The sequence below is a fragment of the Rhinolophus ferrumequinum genome, chromosome 23 (assembly GCF_004115265.2).
Source record: "Rhinolophus ferrumequinum isolate MPI-CBG mRhiFer1 chromosome 23, mRhiFer1_v1.p, whole genome shotgun sequence".
Classification (NCBI taxonomy): Eukaryota; Metazoa; Chordata; class Mammalia; order Chiroptera; family Rhinolophidae; genus Rhinolophus; species Rhinolophus ferrumequinum.
Genome location: NC_046306.1, coordinates 365,775 through 388,227, shown reverse-complemented (window position 1 = coordinate 388,227; position 22,453 = coordinate 365,775). Strand labels below are relative to the sequence as shown.

The following is a 22,453-nucleotide window of genomic DNA, read 5'->3' as shown; positions in this document are numbered from 1 at the left end:
AGGCCGGCAGAGGGGGCTGTGACGTGGCCCACAACTGGATCAGAGCGTGGCCCCCTGGAGGTCGCCGGCCCCTCCCCCGGGGCGTGGCGGGGCCGGCCCACATAAGGAGGCCGAGGGCGGGAGCCGAGTGCGAGGGCGGCTGCAGGTAGGGCGGGCGGGACCGCGGCACGTCTGGCGTCCCCGATGAGTCCCATTGCCCCCGCTTCAGGGAGGACCATGAGGGCGCTGCCCGCCTTTCTGCTGGCACTAGCTGTGCGCGGGGCGGTGGCGGGCGCGCCCACCTACCGGTGGCGGGACGCCGACACGGGGGAGTGGCTGGTGTGCGGCCAGTGCCCCCCGGGCACCTTCATGCAGCGGCCGTGCCGCCGGGACGGCCCCACGACGTGCGGCGCTTGCCCGCAGCGCCACTACACGCAATTCTGGAACTACCTGGAGCGCTGCCGCTACTGCAACGTCATCTGCGGGGAGCACGAGGAGGAGACGCGGCCGTGCGCCGCCACTCACAACCGCGCCTGCCGCTGCGTCCCTGGCTTCTTCGCGCACGCTGGCTTCTGCCTGGAGCACGCGCCCTGCCCGCCCGGCGCGGGCGTGGTGGCCCCCGGTGGGTGCGGGGCGCTCGGTGGGCGGAGCCGGGCCGAGACTCCAGCCCCCAGCGAGGTCACCCCAGCTCCCCTTGACGCTGTCTTCTCCATCTGTTCCACAGGCACCCCCAGCCAGAACACGCAGTGCCAGCCGTGTCCCCCGGGCACCTTCTCAGCCAACAGCTCCCGCTCAGAGCCGTGCCAGCCTCACCGCAACTGCACAGCCCTGGGCCTGGCCCTCAACGTTCCAGGCTCCCCCTTTCGCGACGCCCTGTGTACCAGCTGCTCGGGCTTCCCACTCAGCACTTCGGGGCCTGGAAGACCAGGTGAGGCGGGTGGGCCGGCGGGGTCAGCTTGTGCCTCTGTCCAGGCCTGGAGCGATGAGGCATTTAGCGGCACCTGGGAAGGGCTTCCGGAAGCTCTGTGGGGCCCCGGAGCCGCACGGGGAGCTTGGGCCGCCGGGGAGGCACCAGCGAGTGCACTGCGCTGGGGGCTTCCGCGCTGGCAGGAGATGCTATCCCCCCCACACCCCGACGGACATTGGGAAGCTGAGACCCAGAGTTTAAATAGCTTGCAGTGAAGTGGCAGATCCCCTGTGTCGCATCTCGCCCCTGGGGACAGCGCAATCCCGGCAGGTCACTCCCCAGCTGTGGGCACAGGGAGTTCCACTTTGTTCCATGGCCTCGTGGGGGGGGAGGGCGGACTATCTGCGCAGGACCGGCGAACCCCCACCTCGCTCTGACCCCCTGCAGGACCCGAGGAGTGTGAGCGCGCCCTCGTGGACTTCGTGGCTTTCCAGGACATCGCCTTGAAGAGGCTCCAGCGGCTGCAGCAGGCCCTGGCGGGACCAGGGGCACGGAGTCCGGTGTCGCCGAGGGAAGGACGAGCGGCCTTGCAACAGAAGCTGTGGCAGCAGCTTACGGAGCTCCGCGAGGCGCAGCCTGGGGCGTTGGCAGCGCGGCTCCTGCGCGCGCTGCACGTGGCCAGGCTGCCTGGGCTGGAGCGCACTGTTCGGGCGCACTTCCTCCAGGACCCCTGACCGCCTCCCCTATTTATTCAGTGAACCGTCCCCCAGCCGCACCAAAGGAGGCTACTGATCCGGCTCCCATCACGCTGATGATGTTTATTTTTTATAAAGCAGTTTTGTAAAACTCGTGTACAGTTGAATGAGGTGTCTGCTCAGAAGCCGGTGGAGACACCTGGTGGGGAAACACCTGGGTGGCGCCGGTGCTTCCCTAGTCCTCAGGTTACCTCATGCCCTGGGACAGACCCTCGATGGGGGAGGGTCGTGGGAGGTGGCGAGTGGGTGGTAGGTACGCCCCTTCCAGCTGTGGGGCACAGCAGGGGACGTGGAGGCTCACTGGGAGCCCCCCAGTCGAGCTCGGTGGTTAGGACAGTGTAGAGGGTGGATCAGGGCTGGCCTGGGAGCAGCACGCAGGGGGCAGTGCCAGGGGTTTGGGTGGGGTCACCCCAAGGCCAGGGCTCCGCTCCGCTGTGGAACAGGACCCAAGAGACTGGCCCCTCCCTCCCTCGAGTTCCACCCACGCCTCAACTGGCAGGGGACTTCCCAGGAGGGACCAGCCAAACATCTCCCCGAGGCCAGTGTACATTCTGGGAAACGGCTCTTCCCTCTGGGGCCGACTGTTCCAGTGCAAGAGGGGCGTGGACTGGGCCGTCCAGCCCTGGCTCCCCTCCCCTCCCCACGGGCCCAGGAGCCCCTGCTTGAACCCGAGGGGCCCTGCGGGAAGGATGGGACCTCACAGTCCAGGACGCCTCATGAGTCACCGCCTGCAGCTGGGTCCCCGTGTCGTCGTCCCCCCCTTCCCCCCAACTCATCCCTTTTCCCAACAACTTCTCTCAGGCCCCCACTGAAGAGAGCGGACAGTCTGGAGGAACCTGACTCTAGGACACGAAGCCACCAGGTCTCTGGCTGTGGCCAGGCCATTCCCACAGAAGCAGGAAGGCAGCGCGGGGGAGCGCCTTGTGCTGTGGTCACTGTACTGTTGGGTGTCCACAACCCAGCCTCAGGCGCCTGGAGGGACAATAGACAGGAGCCACACTGCCCACCTCCACTTTGCACACGTTTAGCCCTGCTGGCCTTGGGGGATGTGGGCCAGGTCTCCCTCAAGGGCAGGCCAGCTCCCAGCCCACTCCAGGATCACCGGGCCCCAGCGCTGAGGGAAAAGCCCACTTTCCCGCAGGTCCCCTCCAGCCTCGCCCCGGGCGCAGTGGGCATGTCATGCCGAGCCGCCCCAAGGCCCACTGCGCCCAACATTCTGCAAAAGCCTCTGGGTGCAGAGAAAAGTTTGTGTTCAGAAAAAGGCGAAGCCAACCCCACCCCAGGACGGTGGCTGGCACCGGCAGGAACCCTGCTGCTGGGCACAGGCCGCGCCTACGTGATGTCCCGGTGCCGCGGCGGCCGGCGCACGTTCCGCACGACGCACTTCACCATCCACTCGATGCCCTCGCGCACGCCGTTGCTGTGGAGACAAGCGGCATGAGTGGGGGGCCGCCGGGGAGCCCGCCGCAAGGGAGGGCCCCACTCACCCGGTGAGGGCCGAGCAGGCCTGGGTCAGGCAGTCCCGCCGGCCGATCTTGGAGATGCAGTCGCTGAAGGCCGTCTTGATGTCGGGGATAGAGAGGCAGGGCTGCGGGAGGTGAGACACGAGGGGCTGACAGGCTGGGGGCCGGGGGCCGGGGGGCGGGGGGGCGGCAGGCAGTACTGGCCCGGCGGCCTCTCTGCCCAGGAGTCCTGCCAGCGACTGGCCTCAAAGGGTGGACGGACCAGAGCAATCTAAGATGCACCTGGACCCTCAGGTTGCCTGGCAGCCAGAACACATGGGTTCCAAACGGGCCACCGCCCTGCACAGAGCCCCCTCCACTGGGACAGTCACTGAGCAGTGGCTGGTCAGCTGAGACGGAGCCTGGGGGTGTGGCTGACAGGCGGTCCCAGGAGCATGTGCCCGCCCCCAGACTGCCCCCCCCTTCTGAGGGCCGGGGATGGCAGCTGACAGGGCAGAGGTGCCTTGGTCTTTTCTCTCCAGAGCTTTCCTCTGGGGGTCTGCACTCTAGGCTCTGCCACACGCAGCTGAGGGTAACGGGGAAGGACAGGGTGCTGCACCCCAGTGGAGGGCAGGGGAGGCCTCAGGAGAGCTGTGTACCCCCACTCATGTGGCTTGGGGTATCTGAGGGGGGTGGCCCGCCCCTGCAACGGGCCCCCAGACCCCGGGCAATGGGCAGGCTCACCTCAACGTCCTGCTTGTTGGCCAGCACCAGGATGGGGACGCCGTCCAGAGCCTCACTTGCGACCATCTTCTCTGGTATGGGGGAGAGGCGGCAGTGAGCACCCTTCGTCCACCCGACTGCCCAGCCCAGCCCAGCCCATCGCAACCCAGGGGCCCACATTCCTGCACTGGGAGGGGAGTGGACACTATCCCTTGTGGCCAGGGCCCTCCTGACCTAGTATGGGCCCGACTCCAGCACATGGCCTGAGCACCCCCCAGCCCACCGGGCTGTGCTCACCGAAAGCTTGCTTGGATTCCGACAGTCTCTCCTCGTCCGTGGAGTCGATGACATAGATGACACCATGGCACTCCGCATAGTACTGGGGAGGGGCAAGAAGGGGGCTGCACCCTGGGCATTCAGCCACCCTTCTGGAGGGCTTTCTGGGGGTGGAGAGCTAGGGCGGAATGGAGCTGCGCCCCCAGGCCTGTCAGGGCTTGCTGGCCATGGATGGGCAGCCACCTCCCCTGCCCACTTCCTGGGCACTGCACCCAACCTACTTCAGCATTTGCTCCTGCAAACCTACCACAGACCGCCAGCCTGACGGTGGCTCAAGGGGAAAGGTGAGGCTTGGGGACTGCAGAGCCCAGACCAAGCCGGTCCCCATGCAGACCGGGAAATGGGGACTGTATGCCAGTGGAGCCTCATGCCACTGCGGACAACAGGCCCCACAAAGGCCACCGAGGGGCTTAGGCCAGTGCCACATTCCCAGCAGCTGTCCCGACAAGGACCGAGGCAGATCACCGGGCTCAGAGATCTGTGGTCTTACTTGGGGCCAGAAGCGGCATCACAGGAGCCCCCACAGGCTGTTCCTGCAGGAGCCTGAGGTCTGCAGGAAGGGCCGGAGGCACCGCAGGGGCCCTCGAGGGGCAGCCATGCAGCTGGTGAGCCCACTGTCTGCCCCACCAGAGCACTGCCAACGTCCGCACTCACGTGGGGCAGACAGCAGAATCTCTGCCGCTTTGCCCTGGCTCTCCTGCCCGTCACAGCCAGAGGTCCTGCTAGCTGGGCAGGGTGAGCCAGTGGTCACCAAGCTGGAGGACGCTCTGGCACATTCTTGGGTGTGACCCCACCAGTCTAAGGCAAGCCGCTATGTCTGCACTTGCTACGGAGAAGGCGGCCCTGGGTTTCGCAGGCCACAAGTCCCGGACACAGGGACTTCTGTGGAGGGCTGCAGCTCCTCTATGGGGACTCCAGGCAGCAGGCTGGCCATCTGGCTACACCCGACAACTGCTAGGCCCTGCAATGTAGGAGGTCTGTGCAGAAAGGGCCAGTGTGGGGTCTGCAGCCTGGTGGAAATCACCACAGCCCCTCAGGTGGCAGACTTCACTCCCCGTGTGACTGGGCCCTGGTAACGGCCTGTCACAGGCGCAGCACATCTGGGCTGAGCACGTGCTGGACGGGGGACAAAGCAGGCTACCCTGTCCCCATGATACCATTCATGCCCCAGACCCCAATGGCTGCATCAGCCATGGCCACATGGGGAATCCTACAAAACCAGTGGGAAGAGGGAAGAGCCTAAGCTTGGCTTCTGGGTGGGCACATTCTGGATGTCTCTTGGGTGTGACCTGAAGGGACAGGGTCCGAAGTCCTTGTGTGGCAGACTGCCAGGTGGTCACCCTCGTGGGAAGACATGGCCCGAGTCTGAGAATTGGGGAGGGACCAGGAGCCCCACTTCTCATCTGTCCTGGTGACACACAAGGGACTCTGCCACCATCCCCACAGCTCTGGGCTGTGGTCATCACCGGGGCACAGCAGGAGACCCGCCGAGTTATAACTGTGCCTGCCTCCTGGGTATGTTGGCAGAGACCCCACCCTGGTGGAGAGAACTGACCTCATCGGTAGCAGGGCTGGGGAGCCCCTCAGGAAGCCAGGGGTCCACCAGACAAGGAAGGCTCAGGCCACCGCACAGTGGTTGTTAAAGGGGAACCACAGTCGCCTCTTTCCTCCCCCTCTTCCAGTTTCCCCTCAGGAGGCTCTGGGTCATGGAGGAGCCATTCCCCATAGCAGAGGCACGAATGCCAGTGGTACATGGTGGGCTGTGGCCCACACAGGAACCGGTCATCCACTGGACCTTGCTGCCCGGTGGTGGGCACTGTGCCAAGTGGACAGCCCCTTGTTGGCTCCTGTAGGACCCACAAAGAGCCACGTTACCAGGTCAAAGCTGCCCAGGGCTGCCCACCATGGTGACCCGCCAGGTGATATGGAGTCCTGGCCAGCTCGGCCCGACGGGGAGAAATTCTCTTCCAGGGGTCCCCATTGGGCCAGCCACCTGAGCTGACCTCTCCCCCTGCCCACTCCCTTCCAGAAGCTGACACGCACCCTGCACCTCTCCCTCCATCTCAGCGTCAGCTCGAGACCCTGCCCTGTGACAGAATATCAGGCTGTGTCTCACTCCCCACGTGGGTCTGGGGATCAGATAAGAAGACCCTGGCTTGGTGTGGTGTCAGAACAACTGAAATGGCCAAACCCTGTGGCCACAGGACAGAAGCTGCCCTTGTGGCTGGAAGTCAGAGCAGGAGGGGACGCTTTGGAGGGGGACCAGGGAGGGTGACTGGGTACCTGCTGCTGGGATCAGTCTAGAATTCAGGACCTTGACACTTAGTTCTAAGTACATGGGCAGTAAGTGTTGGGGAGGGCACGTCTGTGCCCCCAGCGCTGGGCTGCACCAAAGCCACCAGGCCAGTCCCTGGGGAAGAGCCCCTAAGGGCAGGAGCTGGGTCTGTCCTGCTCACTGCTGGACCCCAGTCCCTGGCACAGGCTGAGCTGGGGACCGACTCCTGCTTTAGTGTGGGGAGAATCTCAGAAATGGCCAAACTCTTATGTCGGAGGAGAAGGCAGCTGCTGTGGGCCTCTGAGGACATCGTCCCCTGAGGTGGAAGGGGACACCATGGAGGACCAGTCCCAGGCCAGAGCGGAGAGGAGACAGTGGGGAGCCTCAGGCCTGGTAGTGAAGCTGGCACCAGGCCGTGCCTTCCCCATGTCTGTTCTCGGCCCTCTTCTGTCTCGTCCTGTGTTCATTAGCAACAAAATCTCTAAGCCCAAAGGAACTGAGTGTGTCGTTACTCTCAGGGGAGTGACTCGGGAAGCAGGACAGGATTGAGGGGGAAGCCTCAGGGAAACAAGGGGTGATGGAAGCTGCTGACCAGAAGGGAAGGTGGTCTGAGGACTTGTCAGAAAAGGCAGAAAGAGACCACAGGTGCCGTTTGGAGAGACATGGCCCGAGGGCAGGTGCTATGTGGCATGTGTCTCACCTTGTCCCACAGAGACTGCAGCTCTTCCTGCCCTCCTAAGTCCCAGAACATGAGGCGAGCCTTCCCCACGTCGACAGTGCCAACTGGGGAGAGAGGAACAGGGGTGAGGCTGTGGCCCAGCTCTCCTGGGTGCTTCTTGACCGCGGGCCAGCGGGAGCACAGGCTGCACCCAGGGCTGGGGTCGCCTGCAGGCCTGTGGGTGTCAGTGTCCTCGGGGGCCTGCCCCCAAACCACAGCCCTCAGGGGCCTTCTTACTGTTGAGCCCCACGGTGGTGGTGATTTTGGAGAGACTCATGCCCCGGTAGTCCTTGTTAAACCGGGTTTTTGACTGCTCCAAGAAGGTCTGAGGAGAGAGCGAGACAGGCACCAGGTAAGGCCTGGTGTGGCTTTACAAGTCGGCTTCCCAAATGCCCCTTCCGGGGCCTACGTCTTTAAAACAGAACAGAACGTTTTGCTTTTAAAGCACTTGGTGGAGACGGTCCCATGGCCCACGGGTTTGGATTCTGTCCGGGCAATGAACAGGCAGCGAAAGGTATAAAACCAAAGGACCAAAGCCCCCGGGGCGGGGTCGCAGGAGCAAGCGCCTACCGTCTTCCCAGCATTGTCCAGACCCAGGATCAGGACGCAGTACTCATCCTTCTGGAACACGTACTTGTACAGCCCGGACAGCAGCGTGTACATCCTGCCCTGGGCGCCGAGAGGTCAGTCGGGAAGCCATCTCCCCGCACCTCCCTCCCGCCGGCTTCGCACCGCGGTCAAGGGCACGCCCCGCCCCTCCACTCCGGCCCGGGTAAGCCCCGCCCACTCCGCCCCGCGCACTCGCGCCCATGACTCCTCCCACGCCGGCCACCGGCGGTCCCGACCCACTCCCTGGTCTCCTCACGCCCCCTCCCGGCCCCCCGAGGCATTCTGCGTCCCGAGTGCCGATCAGGCCTCGGCTGTCTCCGGCTTCAGGACCACAGCCAGGGACCCCCAGGCCGCCCCTCCAGGCTGCACGCCCGCTCGGCCCGCCCCCCGGACGCAACCAGGGACACGCTGGCTCCCGCCCGGCCTGGGCCACCGAGTCTTCTCCCACGGCGGTCACGCCCCTCGGAGGCGGCGCGCCGCCCGGCACACAGCCGGCGCCCGGTAAACACGCAGCAGGGCCCTCTGCCGGCGTTAACGGGGACGCTCCGCTTTTTGCAGGCGGGTGTGCGTGTGGTGGCCGGTCGCTGCGGCCCCGGAGCAGCCCGGCAGGCGGCTGGTGGCGTGGACAGACGGCGGCGAGGCCTCGGAGCCCGACACCCCGCCCTGACACCGGGTTTCGGGGCTCGCAACCCGGCCGCCGTTAGCTGCTCCACACCGGCCGCCCCGCCCTCGGGCCCAGGGCCCGGGGCCCGGCTCCGCCCGCCCGGGAGTCGACGACCCTGCCCCGGCCTACCTGTGCTCGCCGGGGCCGCGCAGCTACCGCGCGCCTGACCCCGCTGACCCCGCGCGGCGCCCGATGGGATCCGGCCGGCCGCCAGGAGAGGGGCGGAGCCGTCCCGGCGGCCCCCGCGGCAGGCACTTCCGGCGGCGGCGCTCGGAAGGAAGTGCTCGGGGGCTGCGACGGCGGAAGCCCGGGGCTGGGCCGCTCTAGCCGAGGAGGCCGGCGCGCACTCTATGGCGCGGCCGGACTGCGCGGAAGAGGTGCCCGGCCTGGGAAGAGGGGCGCGGTCTGGGCGACCGGGCCCGGGCCCGAGGTGACAGGGCCAGCGGAAGCCGGCGGCCCGGGAGGCTGGGGCGGGGAGGCGGCGTCCTGAGAGGATCCCGGGGTTGGGGGCGCGCGAGGAGACCCCCAAGCGCGGGGCCGAGACGCGGAGAATCCGATGAAACCTAACGCAACAGCGCAAGGCGGCCGGAAAGGGAGCTGAGGCCGTGGGGCCGGCGGCCAAGGTCCGGTTCTGAGTTTTCCACTCGGAGCTGATAACTTCTTCCAGCTTGTGTTCTCGCCCCAAAACGGGACAGAGAAGCGCACGCGGTTCCGCAGGCGGTCGTGAGGTCCCCTGAGTGCAGCTGTCGGCGCAGGGCTCCCTGGCACCCTCAGCGGTGGCCTGGGAAGGAGGGCGGCCAGTCCCGGGGCTCAGCGGGTTTCTCTCCTCCCTGCAGCTCTGCTGTCGCACCGCCCCTCCGAGGACCCAGGGAAGTCAGCCCTTTCCCGACAGGATGGACGAGGAGAGCCTGCAGACCGCCCTCCAGACCTACGACACGCAGCTGCAGCAGGTGGAGCTGGCCCTGGGCACCGGCCTGGATCCCTCCGCGCTGGCGGACCTGCGCCAGCTGCAAGGCGACCTGAAGGAACTGATCGAGCTCACGGAGGCCAGCCTGGTGTCCGTCAGGAAGAGCAAGCTGCTGGCCTCACTGGATGGAGAGCACCCAGCCCAGGACGGCGCAGAGTACCTGGCTTTCCAGAAGGCCATTACGGAGGTGCCAGTAGCCCCCAGGGCAGAAGTGGACACTGTTCCTGAAACAGAGGCGGGGCCAGAACCCAGCAAGCCTGGGCAGGAGGAGGAGGAAGGGGAGGAGGAGGAGGACGAGGAAGAGCTGAGTGGCAGGAAAGTGAATGCCCCCTACTACAGCCCGTGGGGCACCCTGGAGTATCACAATGCCATGATTGTGGGCACAGAAGAGGCCAGCGATGGCTCCGCGGGCGTCCGCGTCCTCTACCTGTACCCCACCCACAAGGCCCTGAAGACCTGCCCGTTCTACCTGGAGGGGAAGTGCCGCTTCAAGGAGCACTGCAGGTAAAGCCCTTCGCTCCTGGGGCCCCTGTGGCGACATGGGGCTCGCGGTAGGACCAGGGTCGTGGCTGGCCCTCTGTGCTCCTCTGGCCAGCACAGTGCTGACAGGGACAGAGCTCAGGCCCGTGGGTCCTTACAGCAGTGTCCTCCTGGACGCGTTTGCTTGGGTTTGTGAAACGGACTGTGGAACGCACTAGTATGTGCGCGGAACTCAGAACAGTTTCTGAATGTAGTAAGGACACAGACTGTTAGTTTTTATCTTGTTATAAAATAAAACCGGGTACAGGAAGTAAACGTATAGTATGGGGAATTGTTGTAACACCCTCGTAATCACCACTCAGATCAAAACGACAAGTTTGCCGAGCGCCCTTGGAGTCCCTCCTTACATCACAACCTAACACAGCCTCCTTCCTCCTCCAGAAATGACCCTGTCCTGCCCTTTAGGATGGTCACCTCCTGGAGTCTTTGTGGCTTATCACTGCGGTGTGGACACGCTGGTTCGTGCCTGCTGTGTCTGAATGTGGCTGCACACACCCTGTCCCTGCCTTTCCTGGCCTCACAGTTGCACCGTTGATGGACCTTTGGGCCATCAGTGAACAACCCAGTGCAGTGGAGCAGGCTCTTGTGTACCCCCAGGCTGGCGGCTGGGCCCAGGGTCTCGATCACACTCACGGCAAGCCTGGAGGTGCTGCTCGTTCACCAGGAGGCACCTGATGACCACTTGGCCACTTTGCCTTTTGTCGTCTTGGCAGCCACTGATGCTCCATGCCGCATCCATTGACTCCGGGGGGATTGTAAAATAGAGACCTTTTCATCCTGTGAGTTCGTTTTTGTTCATTAGCTGGAATGTTATAAAGAGATGCTTCCCCTCGCCTACGATTTGTCTACCCAGTGATACAATTCATGCAGAAAAGGCAGGGTTTTTCTGTTTCACTTACTTAGTTTCCAACATAATGAAGTGGTTCTCTTTCATCCTGAGAAGATGATGAGTTAGCTTTCTAAAAATATTTAATATCCATATGGACCCATGGATTTGAGTATATTTGATAAATTTCAATCCATTGTGATTCTGATCCTTACCGAGGCTCAAATTTTCCCACCCTTGGCAAGTGGGAACCTCTTCGGGTGGGTTCCTTCATCCTCTTCGTCTCACTGAGACCCCTGGTCAGTGAAGAGTCACTAACTTCTCTTTTGCTGCTTTCCAGATTTTCTCTTTGTCTTTGGGTTCCAACACTTTGATCATAATGTGTTTTAGTGTGGATCTTCTTGAGTTTATACTACTTGGATGCATGTCTTTCATCAAATTTGGGACCTTTTCAGCCATTATTCTTTAATTCTGCAAACATTTTTCTGCGCCTTTCTCTCCTCCTTTTGGCATTCCATTATTTGTGTTTTGGTATACTGTATTTTTTGCCTTTTAGCATGTTTTGTAGTTTTTTTCTTGATAGCCAGACATGATGTACTGGCTAGAAGGAACCACTGTAAACAGGCCTGCAGTGATGTGGTGAGTCCTGAGGGGAAGCGTCCTGTGGGCCAGTGCTTACAGGGCGGACTCCTCCTAGGAAAAGCGCTCCATCCCTCAGTGCTGAGTGTCACTACGGTCACCTTCGAAGTCCTCCCCTTGGGAAGCTGTGCACCAACACCAGCGCCTAGTCCACCCTTCAAAGCAATTCTGGAACTCTCTTTCTGGAATGGCCATCAGAGCTGTCGTCATATTACCCTTGATGTCCTGAATGTCATCCAAATGTCTTCCTTTCCATATTTCCTTTCGCTTTGGGTAAAGAAAGAAGTCACTGGGGGCCAGATCAGGTGAGTAGGGAGGGTGTTCCAATACAGTTATTTGTTTACTGGCCATAAACTGCCTCACAGACAGTGCCGTGTGAGCTGGTGCATTGTCGTGATGCAAGAGCCATGAATTGTTGGCGAAAAGTTCAGGTCGTCTAACTTTACCACACAGCCTTTTCAGGACTTGCAAGTAGTAAACCTGGTTAACTGTCCAGTTGGTACAAATTCATAATGAATAATCCCTCTGATATCAACAAAGGTTAGTAACATCGTTGCAGCAAGTTCGCAAACTTAATTGTCATACTTTGTAGATCTCAGTGTTTTAGTAAAAGTAGGCCTCTGGACTATGGGCTGCATGTGTGCGTCTCAGACACACGCGCGCACACGTGCACATGTGCATGCGCGAGGCAGGCTAGAGCTGGCGTTTCCCTAACCCCCAGTTCTGTCAGGCTCCGATAAGGCCCCAGCAGGCCAGGCTCTGGTGAGCTGGCTTCCCCTAGGGCAGTCTTGCAAAGAACAGAGTGCCCTGGTGTGTTTCACAATGCCTTCTTTTTCTCTCCCTCTGCCCAAGAGCAGGGAATTTTTCTCCAGTGTTTATTGTGAGAACCTGGTGGAGCTCCCGGAGTGAAACACAAAAGTGTGGAGCCGGCTGAGGACAGGCCCCAGAGGCTTTGACTCTCAGGCTCGTCCGGCAGTCGGCAGTCAGCGCCCTGTCCGGGGTTGTGTCCTGGGGCGGCTGCTGCTGGCGGGTGGTGATTCTCTGCATCTGCTTGTCGGACTTTCCACATTTGGGGCAGCACTTGGCTTTGGGACCTCACTTTTCTAATGGCTCTAAGAAGAGTTGTTGACTTTACCGTGTGTTCTACTTTCTCCTTTTTGTTTTTGTGAGGACAGAGAGGTGACTTCCAGGCTTCTTACATGCCAGACCAGAAACCAGAAGTGTCCCGTGTAGTGAATTCATTTCAGTTATTGACTTTTTAGCTCTGGAATTTCCATTTGATTCCTTTTATATAAATTCTATTTTTATGATTTCCTGGTTCTTTTTTTTTTTTTTAAAGATTTTATTGGGTAAGGGGAACAGGACTTATTGGGGAATAGTGTGTACTTCTAGGACTTTTTCCAAGTCAAGTTGTTGTCCTTTCAATCTTAGTTGTGGAGGGTGCAGCTCAGCTCCAGGTCAAATTGTCAACCTTGTGGTTGAGAGGATGCGCTCCAACCAACTGAGCCATACGGGAGCTCAGCAGCAGCTCAGCTCAAGGTGCCGTGTTCAATCTTAGTTGCAGGGGGTGCAGCCCACCATGCCTTGTGGGAGTCAAACCGGCAACCTTGTGGTTGAGAGCCCACTGGCCCATGTGGGAATCGAACCGGCAGCCCTTGGAGTTAGGAGCACGGAGCTCCAACTGCCTGAGCCGCCAGGCCGGCCCCCCTATTTCTTAAGTAATTGTAGTGACACTTTTCATTTACTCTTTGAACACACTTATGGTCTCTACTTTGAAGTGTTGGTTAAATTCACCTGCTAGGCCCACTCAGTCATACTCTGTTTGTTTGTTTGTTTTCTTCTAATTGTGGATCACTTTTCTGTTTGCATGTCTCGAAAGTTTTTTATTGACAACTGGACTTTTCAAAGTATCTGATATATCAACTCTGGATTCTGAATTGTTTTCCTGAGTGTTTTGTTTCGTTTCAGTATGTTTTCTGGACCTAAATTGCAATTTGTCTCCCTGCATAGTGTGCAGCCTCTGATACCGTGTTTCCCCGAAAAATAAGACCTAGCTGGACAATCAGCTCTAATGCGTCTTTTAGAGCAAAAATTAAGACCCGGTATGATATTATATAAGACTGGGTCTTACAGTAAAATAAGACCGGGTCTTATATTAGTTTTTGTTCCAAAAGACGCGTTAGGGCTGATTGTCTGGCTAGGTCTCATTTTCCAGGAAACACAGTATCTCTGCTCAGATTTCTTATTGTTGTTGTTGTTGGGGAAGGGGAACAGGACTTTATTGGGGAACGGTGTGTACTTCCAGGCCTTTTTTCCAAGTCAAGTTGTTGTCCTTTCAGTCTTAGTTGTGAAGGGTGACGTTCAGCTTCAAGTTGCTGTCCTTTCAGTCTTAGTTGTGGAGGGCGCAGCTCAGCTCCAGGTCCAGTTGCAGTTTTCTAGTTACAGGGGGCACAGCCCACCATCCCTTGCGGGAGTTGAACCGGCAACCTTGTGGTTGAGAGGACTTGCTCCAACCAACTGAGCCATCCGGGAGGCAGCTCAGCTCAAGGTGCCGTGTTCAATCTTAGTTGCAGGGGGCGCTGCCCACCATCCCTTGCGGGACTCGAGGAGTTGAACTGGCAACCTTGTGGTTGAGAGCCCACTGGCCCATGTGGGAATCGAACCGGCAGCCTTCGGAGTCAGGAGCATGGAGATCTAACCGCCTGAGCCACCGGGCCGGCCCATCTGCTCAGATTTTTAATTCTTTTTTAGCCCGGCTTCTTAGGAGTTCCTCTGTGTCTGTGTAGTTTAGTGGTCAGCCAATGATTTAGGCAGAGACTGTGTGTGCTCTAACACTTCTTTCCCAAAAGGTGTCCGCCCTCAGCCAGTTGATCTGTGTGAATTAGGGGCTCATTCCCACCTCACCAGCCCCAGTCTCTCTTTGCTTTCACTTTGTCCCGGCGTGTCCTGGAGTTCTTGATACATGCACCGAGTTTCCCAGGGAGCCAGGGGCTTGTAGACAGTGGGTCCCTTCAGTGCCCTTTCATTTTCACAGTCTGCTGTTAACATGCCTGGTAGGCCCAGTGCCTGCCCGTCTTCTCTGTGGTGTCGACCAATTTCACCGCTTGTAGCTACCAGGCTCTGGTTTCCAGCCTCTGCAGCTGCTTTTGCCGGTGAGGCTCACGTTGGGTGACTTGGGCGGGTGGGGAGCAGTCCCCCCACTTCTGTCCCAAAGCTGGGCAGTTTTTCAGGCATCATCTCTTCTCGGTACTTGTCTGCTTCAGTTTCCAGAGCTCTAAAGCTGTGAGCTCAACAGTTTTGCCTTGTATTTCTGTGGAGAGCATTCAATGACCTCTGTACACTTGACCATGGCTGGAGCTCAGGATCTTCTCGGTAGTTCTGGGTGCTTGTTTTCAGGTTCAAGTTTTTACTTACTCTGGTGTGTGTTTCCGTGAATGTTGTGAGGGGGGTGATTGAGTTGGGTTTTTTTTTTTTAATATGAAAAAAACCAATTTTACGTTTTCCCTTCTGAAATGCGTAGTGCACCTTTTCCTGACTCATTTGTCACACTTCCGGTCCTGTGTGAAGTTTTGTATGCGTGGGGCTCTTCATGCCGTGGGCCAGTGTGCCCATTCTCTGAGTTTTGAATTCATTTTATGGGTTTGCCATTAACTGCTTCTCGTGATTGCAAATTCTGGTCATTTCCAAGTCTTTAGTATTGGGCTAACAGCCTCGTGGCTGAACCTTTGCACATTTTCATTATTATTATTTTAGAGTTGTTGTTTTGAAGTGCTGGCTGGGTTTAAGGAGTATACCAAATTTTAAGGCTTCTAATATCACTGAAGATTTCTGCAGAAAGGTTTAATTGGTGGTGTCTGTGGGTGTGCGTGCGTGCGTGTGCGTGTTGACGGGCGGTGTTCCGTCAAATGCACCCCGGGTTTGGTTCTCCCCTTTTGAACATGTTGTTTTGCTCCCGCGTGGGACGGGGCTTTCCAATCCGTCTCTGCTGCAGTAATTTGGGGCCCGGCCTTGCCGCTGTTGGTGCCACTCGGCCGTTGGCAGTACCCTGTGTGTCTGAGGACAACCAGGTGTGAGGGAACGGCTGGAGTCCTGCGGGGAGAGGCGTCTGAGGCCATCTCTGCCGCCGTGGGACACGACTGAAACGCCTTTCGTTTCCCCTCGCTCTTCTTCCCACTGACCCCTGTCCAGGACGGCCCGCCATGCCCGGCACTGGCTCCATGTCCTCGGTTGCTGGCGTCGAGTTCAGCCAGTCTCCACTTTGAAGTGATGGTGCAGTGGAGGTGGATGTGTGTTCCTTTCCTCGTGTCTTTATTTGGCAAAGCAAAAGGTTGCAGTCTTTTGTCTGTGCTCACATTTCCTCCTCCTCCTCTTCCTCCTTCTCTCTCTCTCCGCCCCCCACTCTCTGTTTCAATTTTAATCTCACTGGTTCACGGATCTCCAAAAGCCAGGGCAGCTCAGAACTGGGTTCTCCTGGTGGGTTTGGGGACGACTCAGTCCTGTGAGCACACACACCTGCCTTCACTACCAGAGCCTCTCTGGGGCTGGGTATCTGGTGGAGAGGCTACTGGGCGTTCTCATCACAGTCGTCTGCCAGCAGCGTTGTTACTCTGGCCCGGAAAGCTGGGGCAGCAGGAGGTATCTTGACCTCAGGGTAGCCATGTCCATCCCGAGAGCAAGAGTGAGACACAGCGTGCGCAGGTGCGTGCATGGCTGTGTGCATGCTCGTGTGCACGTGTGTGTGTGGGAATGGGTTGTATGTGCGTGTGCACGTGTGTGTGCACATGTGTGTGTCCCTGTCTCCCTCCCGGCAGGGCAATGCCCAGGCAGGTAGGCTTGGCTCTCCTGGGTTCTCTTGTCCCTGCTGGGCCATGTCTGATCCCCTCCCCTGCGGCCCTCTCTGCAGGTTCTCCCACGGGCAGGTGGTCTCCATGGACGAGCTGCGTCCCTTCCAGGACCCGGACCTAAGCTCCCTGCAGGCTGGCTCGGCGTGTCTGGCCAAGCAGCAGGATGGTCTCTGGTACCCAGCACGAATCACTGGTGAGGCTGCCCTGGGCCTCGCTGGCAGGGCCCTCCCTGGAGAGGCCTCTCCTTCTTCACACGTTATTCCCCGATGACCATTCCTTGACTGCCCCTGGTCTTGGCCCCACCTTGCTCCCAAATCCCAGTGTGGCTCCTACCAGCTGTTCAGGCCACTAACGTGGCCTGTCTTTGTCCCCTGCCTCCAGATGTGGACAGTGGCTACTACACAGTGAAGTTCGAGTCGCTGCTGCTGAAGGAGGCTGTGCTGGAAGGGGACAGCGTCCTGCCCCCACTGCGAGCAGAGCGCACAGGGTCCTCTGACTCGGACAGCGGCGACGAGGGCGACGAGGGCGACGCCAGCTATGCCAAAGGTGTGGCGACGTCTTGGGGTCCCAGAAGCCAGAGAGGGGGCGAGGGGCAGGCCTGGCAGCGGTCCCCCTGGGAGGCTCCCGGCAGGCAGGGGCCTTGACCAGCTGAGCAGACAGTTGGAGAGGCTGATGGCAGAGCAGAAAGCTGTGCCTGGTACATGACGCTTGGTGGGGCCCCACAGGAGGTGGGGAGACCTACAGATGCAAGGGTGCATGGGCAGCCATTACAGTCCCACGTGGTGCACATTTGAGGGGAGGCCCTGGGGGGAGGGGCGCAGATGCAGGAGATGCCGAGGGAGTGGGTCCACATGGGGTGGGGGCCCTGGAGTGCAGGAAGGAGCTGCTCCTTCAGTGCCTGGCTGGCAGAGGAGGTGCTGTGTCAGGTCAGCCAGGGGCAAAGCGTTCCAGGAAAGGGGACTGGCTGGCACTGTACAGCCCTCCGGAGGGTTCAGTTAGGATGGTGCGGGGAGGCGGCAATACTGTGGGATGGTCCATGTCCGAGGTGATGGAGGGAGGCACTGAGCTGAGCACGTGACACTCGCCATGGGAAGGGAGTTGGGGGTGGGGGGCCCTGTGGGGAGAGGCTGGCACTCCTGTGGCCTGGGCCGACTGTCAGACTCTGCCATCAGCTCTGCCTACTGTCACACGACACCACGGGCAGAGGCCGAGGGGCAGGGAATCGTGGCCCTGTCCCAGAGCTGTGGGCTTTGGGCTAATGTTGGCCAGAGCCCAGGGTACTCTGAGTCCAGCTGGGCCCAGCCACTGCTCTCTGTTTCTTGCAGTGGTGGAAGCCAGCACCACCGACCACGGGCCCTGCAGCTCCACCTTCGCTGGCTGGGAGGTGCATACCCGGGGCATAGGCTCCAGGCTCCTTGCCAAGATGGGCTACGAGTTTGGCAAGGGTGAGTCTGTGCCACAGCAGGGAGGGGGTGGGGCTGCCACAGCACCGCCGGGCCCAGCAGCAGTGGTGCCAGCCCCGTGTGTCCCCAGGTCTAGGCCGGCACGGACAGGGCCGAGTGGAGCCCATCCACGCTGTTGTGCTCCCTCGAGGGAAGTCGCTGGACCAGTGCATGGAGACCCTGCAGAAGGGGGCCAAGGGCAGCAAGGCTGGCCCCAACAGGCCCCCGAAGTGCCGGGGGCCAGGTGGCAGGCCCGGGGGCCGCCCACCCCCTCGGGGCGTGTTCGACTTTCTGAACGAGAAGCTGCGAGGCCAGGCCCCTGGGGCCCTGGAGGCAGGGTCAGCCCTCCCAGGGAGGGGGAGTGGCAAGGAGATGTACCACGCCAGCAAGAAGGCCAAGCGGGCCCTGAGCCTGCGGCTCTTCCAGACCGAGGAGAAGATCGAGCAGGCCCAGCGGGACATCCGAAGCATCCAGGAGGCCCTCGCCCGCAACACCGGCAGGTACTGGGGCGGAACTGTGCAGAGGGCGGGGCGCAGGGTGACCATGCCTCCAGCCCTGCTCTGGGTGCCCAGCCCACAGTTCACCTGCAAGAGCTCACCCCAACCGAGGGTGGTGGGCTGCCTCTGAGGAGGCTCTGGGTGTTGGTGGGACAGCAGCCTGGGCCTTTGTGTGACTGGAGGCCTCTCTCTAGGTACAGCGTGACAGTGGCCCAGCTGCAGGAGAAGCTGGCAGGAGCCCAGCGGCAGCTGGGGCAGCTCCGGGCCCAGGAGGCGGGCCTGCAGCGGGCACAGGGCAAGGCAGACACCCACAGGAAGATGACAGAGTTCTAAGCCCTGCACACGTGGATGGCTCGCCTGGCTCCCAGCTGCCCTCAGGAAGACCAGCCGTTGCCCAGCAACAAGATGCCGCCAGGAGACGGCCAGCCACTCCCAGGCTAGACTGCAGGCAGCCTTCTGGCCAGCCTGGGGCTGTGAACACTGCCAAGTGGAGACGGGCTGCAGGGTCACGTTCTCACGTCACCTGCCCACTGAGCCTACCTGCCAGTGTCTTAGGGAGTCTTGCTGGGAAGGACATTAAAGTGACCATGCTGTGGTGTCAGTGGAGGCCCGGCTGACTGTGTCTTTGGGGAGAAGGGGCTGTGGGGCGGGGCGCGGAGGCGCGGGGGAGGCCGCGGCCAGAGGCCGAAGCCCAGGAGCACCCATTCTCCCTGCTCTCCCAGGTGGGGCTCTGAGATGGAGTCTGGGAGCAGAACCTGGGGTCCCCCCAGGATGCCTGACAGCCACAAACGGGGTGCTTGGTGGGAGGTGACTGGCCCTCACAGGCCCTCACGGAGCTGTGAATGGGCAGGAAGACCTGGGGGGTGGGTCTGGTAGCCCGAGGTTCACCCCCAGCCACACCCATGAGCCTCAGCGGCAGGAGACCACCCCTTCCTGTGCCGTGTTTGTCTCCTCGCCTGCGCATGCCCACCTGGTTGGGTGATGGCGGGAGGTCCGCTCTCAGCACACACCCACTGACTAATGTCTAGACCCCAGGCGGGGGCCGCAGCAGGTGGGTGAGGTTGCCGGGCTGCGGCGCGTTGAGATGCAGTCAGACCCACAGGCAGGAAGTGAGGTGGGGAGCTCTGCCGAGAGCTGCAGAAAGGCACACTCCTTGGGGTGCCGAGCCGCCCGGCTTGCCCCAGACAGGGCTGACGAGGTACCACTGTGCCCATGGCCTTGGTAAGTGCCTGCTCTGGCCTCCAGCCTGGCCAGGTCTCCAGGCCCCTTAGTGCCCTCCTGGGGGCAGGCAAGTGCTGGGTTCTGGGAGACTAGGCCCTACCAGGTCAGCGCGTTGGGACCTGGGCTGTGATCAGGTGAGCAGCCTGGGCCCTCGGGTATGGGAAGCCCACTCCCTGGGTCTGGGCAGACTGGACTAAAGGGCTGTGCCAATTGTGGGTGGACCCCCGTCCCCTACAGCCCTGCTAAGAGCCCTGACTCCAGCCCTTCGGGGCTCCTGGCTCTAGTGAACGGCCAGGGGGCATCACCTGAGACAGATGTCTGGGAAAGGAAAGGCTACAGGTGAGGCTGGCCTGAGGCTCCAAGGCTCATGGGTGTGGCCGAAGGGGCCTCCCCAGCTCTCAGGTTTGGGCCACAGTGACCACAGGGAGGCTTTGGCCACGTCACAGCTGCCCCCACTCCTCACTGGCCACACTCTGTGGCCATCTGGGTCATCCTCAATGACTTGGGTGCTTCCTCCTGGGGACCAGGAAGAACACACCTCAAACCTGTCCAGGAGCCCCCAGCCAGAGGCGGGAAGGTGGGCCCTGAGGCTGTCCTCTCGGCCTCAGCAGGAGGGAGGGGCTGCTGCGCTTGGGGTTTCCTGTGCTGAGTCACAGCGCCCAACAGTGTGTGAGGCTCAGCAGTGAAGCTGTGGGGGGGTGGGGGGGTGCCCAGCCTCTCAGTCAGCCCCTAGCACCCTGTCTTCTGCCCCCAGGCTGGTGCAGGACTTCACAGGATGGGGCCACAGATGTCCTCGGCCCCAGCCACCCTCTGGGTCCTAGGGTGCCTGGCCCTGGTCCTTTGGCTCTGGGTGCTGTGCACAGGCTGCCACAGGTATGTCCATCCTTTGTCTGGGTTCCACGTGGAGCCTGGCTCAGCTCTGCGGCCAGAGGGGGCAGGGCTCAAGGTAGGCCCTCCTTGGACCAGAGGCTGAAGCCCCCGCCCCTATCTCTGCCTCCCTGGCCTCACCACCCTCTTGCCCCCAGGAAGCAGGCGCGGAGGCAGCAGTCAGAGCTGCAGGGCAGCGTGATGCAGGTGAGTGCCAGGCTGTCCCCTGGGCCAGGGCGCGGTCAGCAGGGGACCAACCAGCCTTCCTTGCCCCCAGTCACTGCCATTGCTGAGGCCACCGCACCTCTGCTCCCTCAGCAAATCGGACACCAGATTGCATGAGCTATGCCGGAGCCCTCCAGGCTGCAGGGGTGAGCTGAGCTGGGAGTGGTCAGGCTATGGGTGGGGTTTGCCACACCGTGCCCCTTTAACCCACCCAAGTGACCTCTGCCCTGACCCTGCCCCCAGCTCCACGGCCTGTCAGCATGGATCTCTTGCGCCTGCAATGTTTGGAGGGGTCCAGAGGCACCACCAGGCCCCAGGCAGCCTTCTCACAGCGGGAACTGCCCCGGCCCGGGCCTGCTCCCTCTGCCACCCAGCCCTCCATCAGCCATGAGGCCACCTATTCCAACGTGGGGCTGGCTGCGATCCCCAGGGCCAGCCTGGCAGCCAGCCCTGTCGTGTGGGCAGGAGCACGGCTGACCAGAAGCTGTGCCAGACCTGGGCCTGAGGCCAGGTCCGTGGTGGCTGAGTATGCTTGCATCCAGAAGCTCAAGGGAGCAGGTCTGGGGCCCCAAGGCCTGGAGCAGGGGAGGGCCGAGGGGACCCCAGCCATTCAGGTAAAGCAGAGGGTGTGAGGGGTGGGAGGAGCTGGGCATGTCCGCATCAGAGTGGACGGCGCGGCCCTCTCCCTGGGTTGGCTCTCTCTCTGCAGGTGGACATCCTGTACTCCAGGGTCAACAAGCAGAAAAGGAGAGACCCAGAACCTGCCACAGACCAGCAGGACCTCAGGGACGGGGGAGTGAGTCTGACTCGGGGGAGCAACCTGGCCTGTGAGGCCCCCCCACTCAGGGGCCTGAGTGTGGACAAGGGCCTCCTGGAAAACGTGTATGAGAGCATCCAGGAAATGCGGGCCCCTGAGCGCCAGGAACCCCCCAAATGTAGCTATTAGCATGAGCAGACATGAAGGCCTCCTGCTTCCCCCCTACCCCTCAGCCTAGGGAGGCGACTCCATTCCCTCCCTGCCCTGAACACCAAGTACAGATGTTCCTGCAGTGTGGGGCCTGGCCCCCACCACACGCACAGCTGGCAGCACAAATCCCAGATCCCAGGGCCGCCCGTCTTGAGGGCCCTAGCTGCCTGGCCTCTCCCAGCCACGTCTTAATAAATCCCCAGCTCAGTGAAGATGGACACATCGCGCCTCACAGCCATCTCTTCTTGAAAGCCTGAGGGGTGGGGTTGTCTGGAAGGAGTAAAGACACCCTCTTACCTCGGGCGCAAGCGCTCTCCCTCCTTGGGTGCCTGGGCCTTGTCACCTGAGGCCACAGGCCCTCGGTCAGACTCAAAGACCGCAGGGAGTGGGGCAGGCCTAGGGGTGGTGGTCCCCAGGCCCAATCGGTTCTATACGGCAGTGCCGCCGCCGGCAGGGTGGCCGCCCTAGGGTGGGACTTGGACCCTGAACGCCAAAGGAGGGCTCCACCATCCAGCCCCTGGGTTACATAAGGGGTGGGGGTGGTGGGTAGTCGTGCGTTAAAGAATAACCTGCTCCCAGGAAGCCCGCCAAGGAGACGCGGCCCCTTCCCCGGATCTGGCGGCTCCGCACGAGGGCCACCCCGCGAGGAAGCCGGCCCTCCCCGGCGGCGGTGGCGGCGCGTGCGGGCCAGAACTTCGCAAAGGCCAGGGGCGTCCCGGAGGGCGGGTGCCACGAGCTGGGCCCCTACCCGCGGCCCGCGCGGGAGCAGCCGGCCCGGGGCGGGGCCTCGGAGCGCAGACCAATGGGAGCGCGGCTGGCCCGGGCCACGGTCCACCTCAGAATGTTGATACAACGCGCAGACCAATGGGCGCGCGCCGGGGGCGGGGCCGCGCGGAGGGGGCGGGGCAGGTCACAGCTTCGGGGTAGCGCGGCGAGGCCGGCTGTCGATCCAGGGCGGGGGTCGGCGGCCCCGCCAGCCCAGCCCGGGGCTGCGTCCCGAGCGTCCGCCC

At 61.5% G+C, this 22,453-nt stretch overlaps 4 protein-coding genes across 9 annotated transcripts; 3 read left to right on the top strand and 1 right to left on the bottom strand.

Annotated features, from left to right (window-relative positions):
• The first annotated feature begins 101 nt into the window (after positions 1 to 101).
• On the top strand, positions 102 to 1,748 carry TNFRSF6B (TNF receptor superfamily member 6b). Its single transcript, XM_033095535.1, has 3 exons — positions 102 to 601; positions 704 to 907; positions 1,334 to 1,748. Exons 1-3 carry the CDS (start codon positions 184 to 186, stop codon positions 1,618 to 1,620), a joined length of 909 nt encoding a protein of 302 aa, XP_032951426.1. The 5' UTR covers positions 102 to 183; the 3' UTR covers positions 1,621 to 1,748.
• On the bottom strand, positions 1,690 to 8,674 carry ARFRP1 (ADP ribosylation factor related protein 1). Of its 2 annotated transcripts, none has more exons than XM_033095537.1 (8): positions 8,538 to 8,674; positions 7,706 to 7,799; positions 7,373 to 7,460; positions 7,118 to 7,200; positions 4,104 to 4,185; positions 3,828 to 3,898; positions 3,129 to 3,229; positions 1,690 to 3,061 (listed from the first exon to the last, which is right to left on the bottom strand). In XM_033095537.1, the coding sequence occupies exons 2-8, from the start codon at positions 7,796 to 7,798 to the stop codon at positions 2,974 to 2,976; spliced, it is 606 nt and encodes a 201-aa protein (XP_032951428.1). In that variant the 5' UTR covers position 7,799; positions 8,538 to 8,674; the 3' UTR covers positions 1,690 to 2,973. The 2 variants fall into 2 exon arrangements, with proteins under 2 accessions (XP_032951428.1, XP_032951427.1); XM_033095536.1 differs by having other exon boundaries at positions 7,706 to 7,804; positions 8,538 to 8,657.
• On the top strand, positions 7,940 to 18,769 carry ZGPAT (zinc finger CCCH-type and G-patch domain containing). 4 transcript variants are annotated; one of them, XM_033095529.1, is made up of 7 exons: positions 7,940 to 8,245; positions 9,245 to 9,879; positions 16,284 to 16,417; positions 16,606 to 16,770; positions 17,550 to 17,669; positions 17,758 to 18,166; positions 18,358 to 18,769. In XM_033095529.1, the coding sequence occupies exons 2-7, from the start codon at positions 9,302 to 9,304 to the stop codon at positions 18,494 to 18,496; spliced, it is 1,545 nt and encodes a 514-aa protein (XP_032951420.1). In that variant the 5' UTR covers positions 7,940 to 8,245; positions 9,245 to 9,301; the 3' UTR covers positions 18,497 to 18,769. The 4 variants fall into 4 exon arrangements, with proteins under 4 accessions (XP_032951420.1, XP_032951418.1, XP_032951419.1 ...); XM_033095527.1 differs by lacking the exon at positions 7,940 to 8,245 and adding an exon at positions 8,656 to 8,785; XM_033095528.1 differs by lacking the exon at positions 7,940 to 8,245 and adding an exon at positions 8,701 to 8,838.
• A 51-nt stretch (positions 18,770 to 18,820) lies between these two features.
• On the top strand, positions 18,821 to 22,429 carry LIME1 (Lck interacting transmembrane adaptor 1). Of its 2 annotated transcripts, XM_033095533.1 has the most exons (7): positions 18,821 to 19,384; positions 20,139 to 20,257; positions 20,410 to 20,458; positions 20,529 to 20,622; positions 20,720 to 21,090; positions 21,186 to 21,272; positions 22,023 to 22,429. In XM_033095533.1, the coding sequence occupies exons 1-7, from the start codon at positions 19,376 to 19,378 to the stop codon at positions 22,368 to 22,370; spliced, it is 1,077 nt and encodes a 358-aa protein (XP_032951424.1). In that variant the 5' UTR covers positions 18,821 to 19,375; the 3' UTR covers positions 22,371 to 22,429. The 2 variants fall into 2 exon arrangements, with proteins under 2 accessions (XP_032951424.1, XP_032951425.1); XM_033095534.1 differs by lacking the exon at positions 22,023 to 22,429 and having other exon boundaries at positions 18,834 to 19,384; positions 21,186 to 22,014.
• The last annotated feature ends 24 nt before the right edge of the window (positions 22,430 to 22,453 follow it).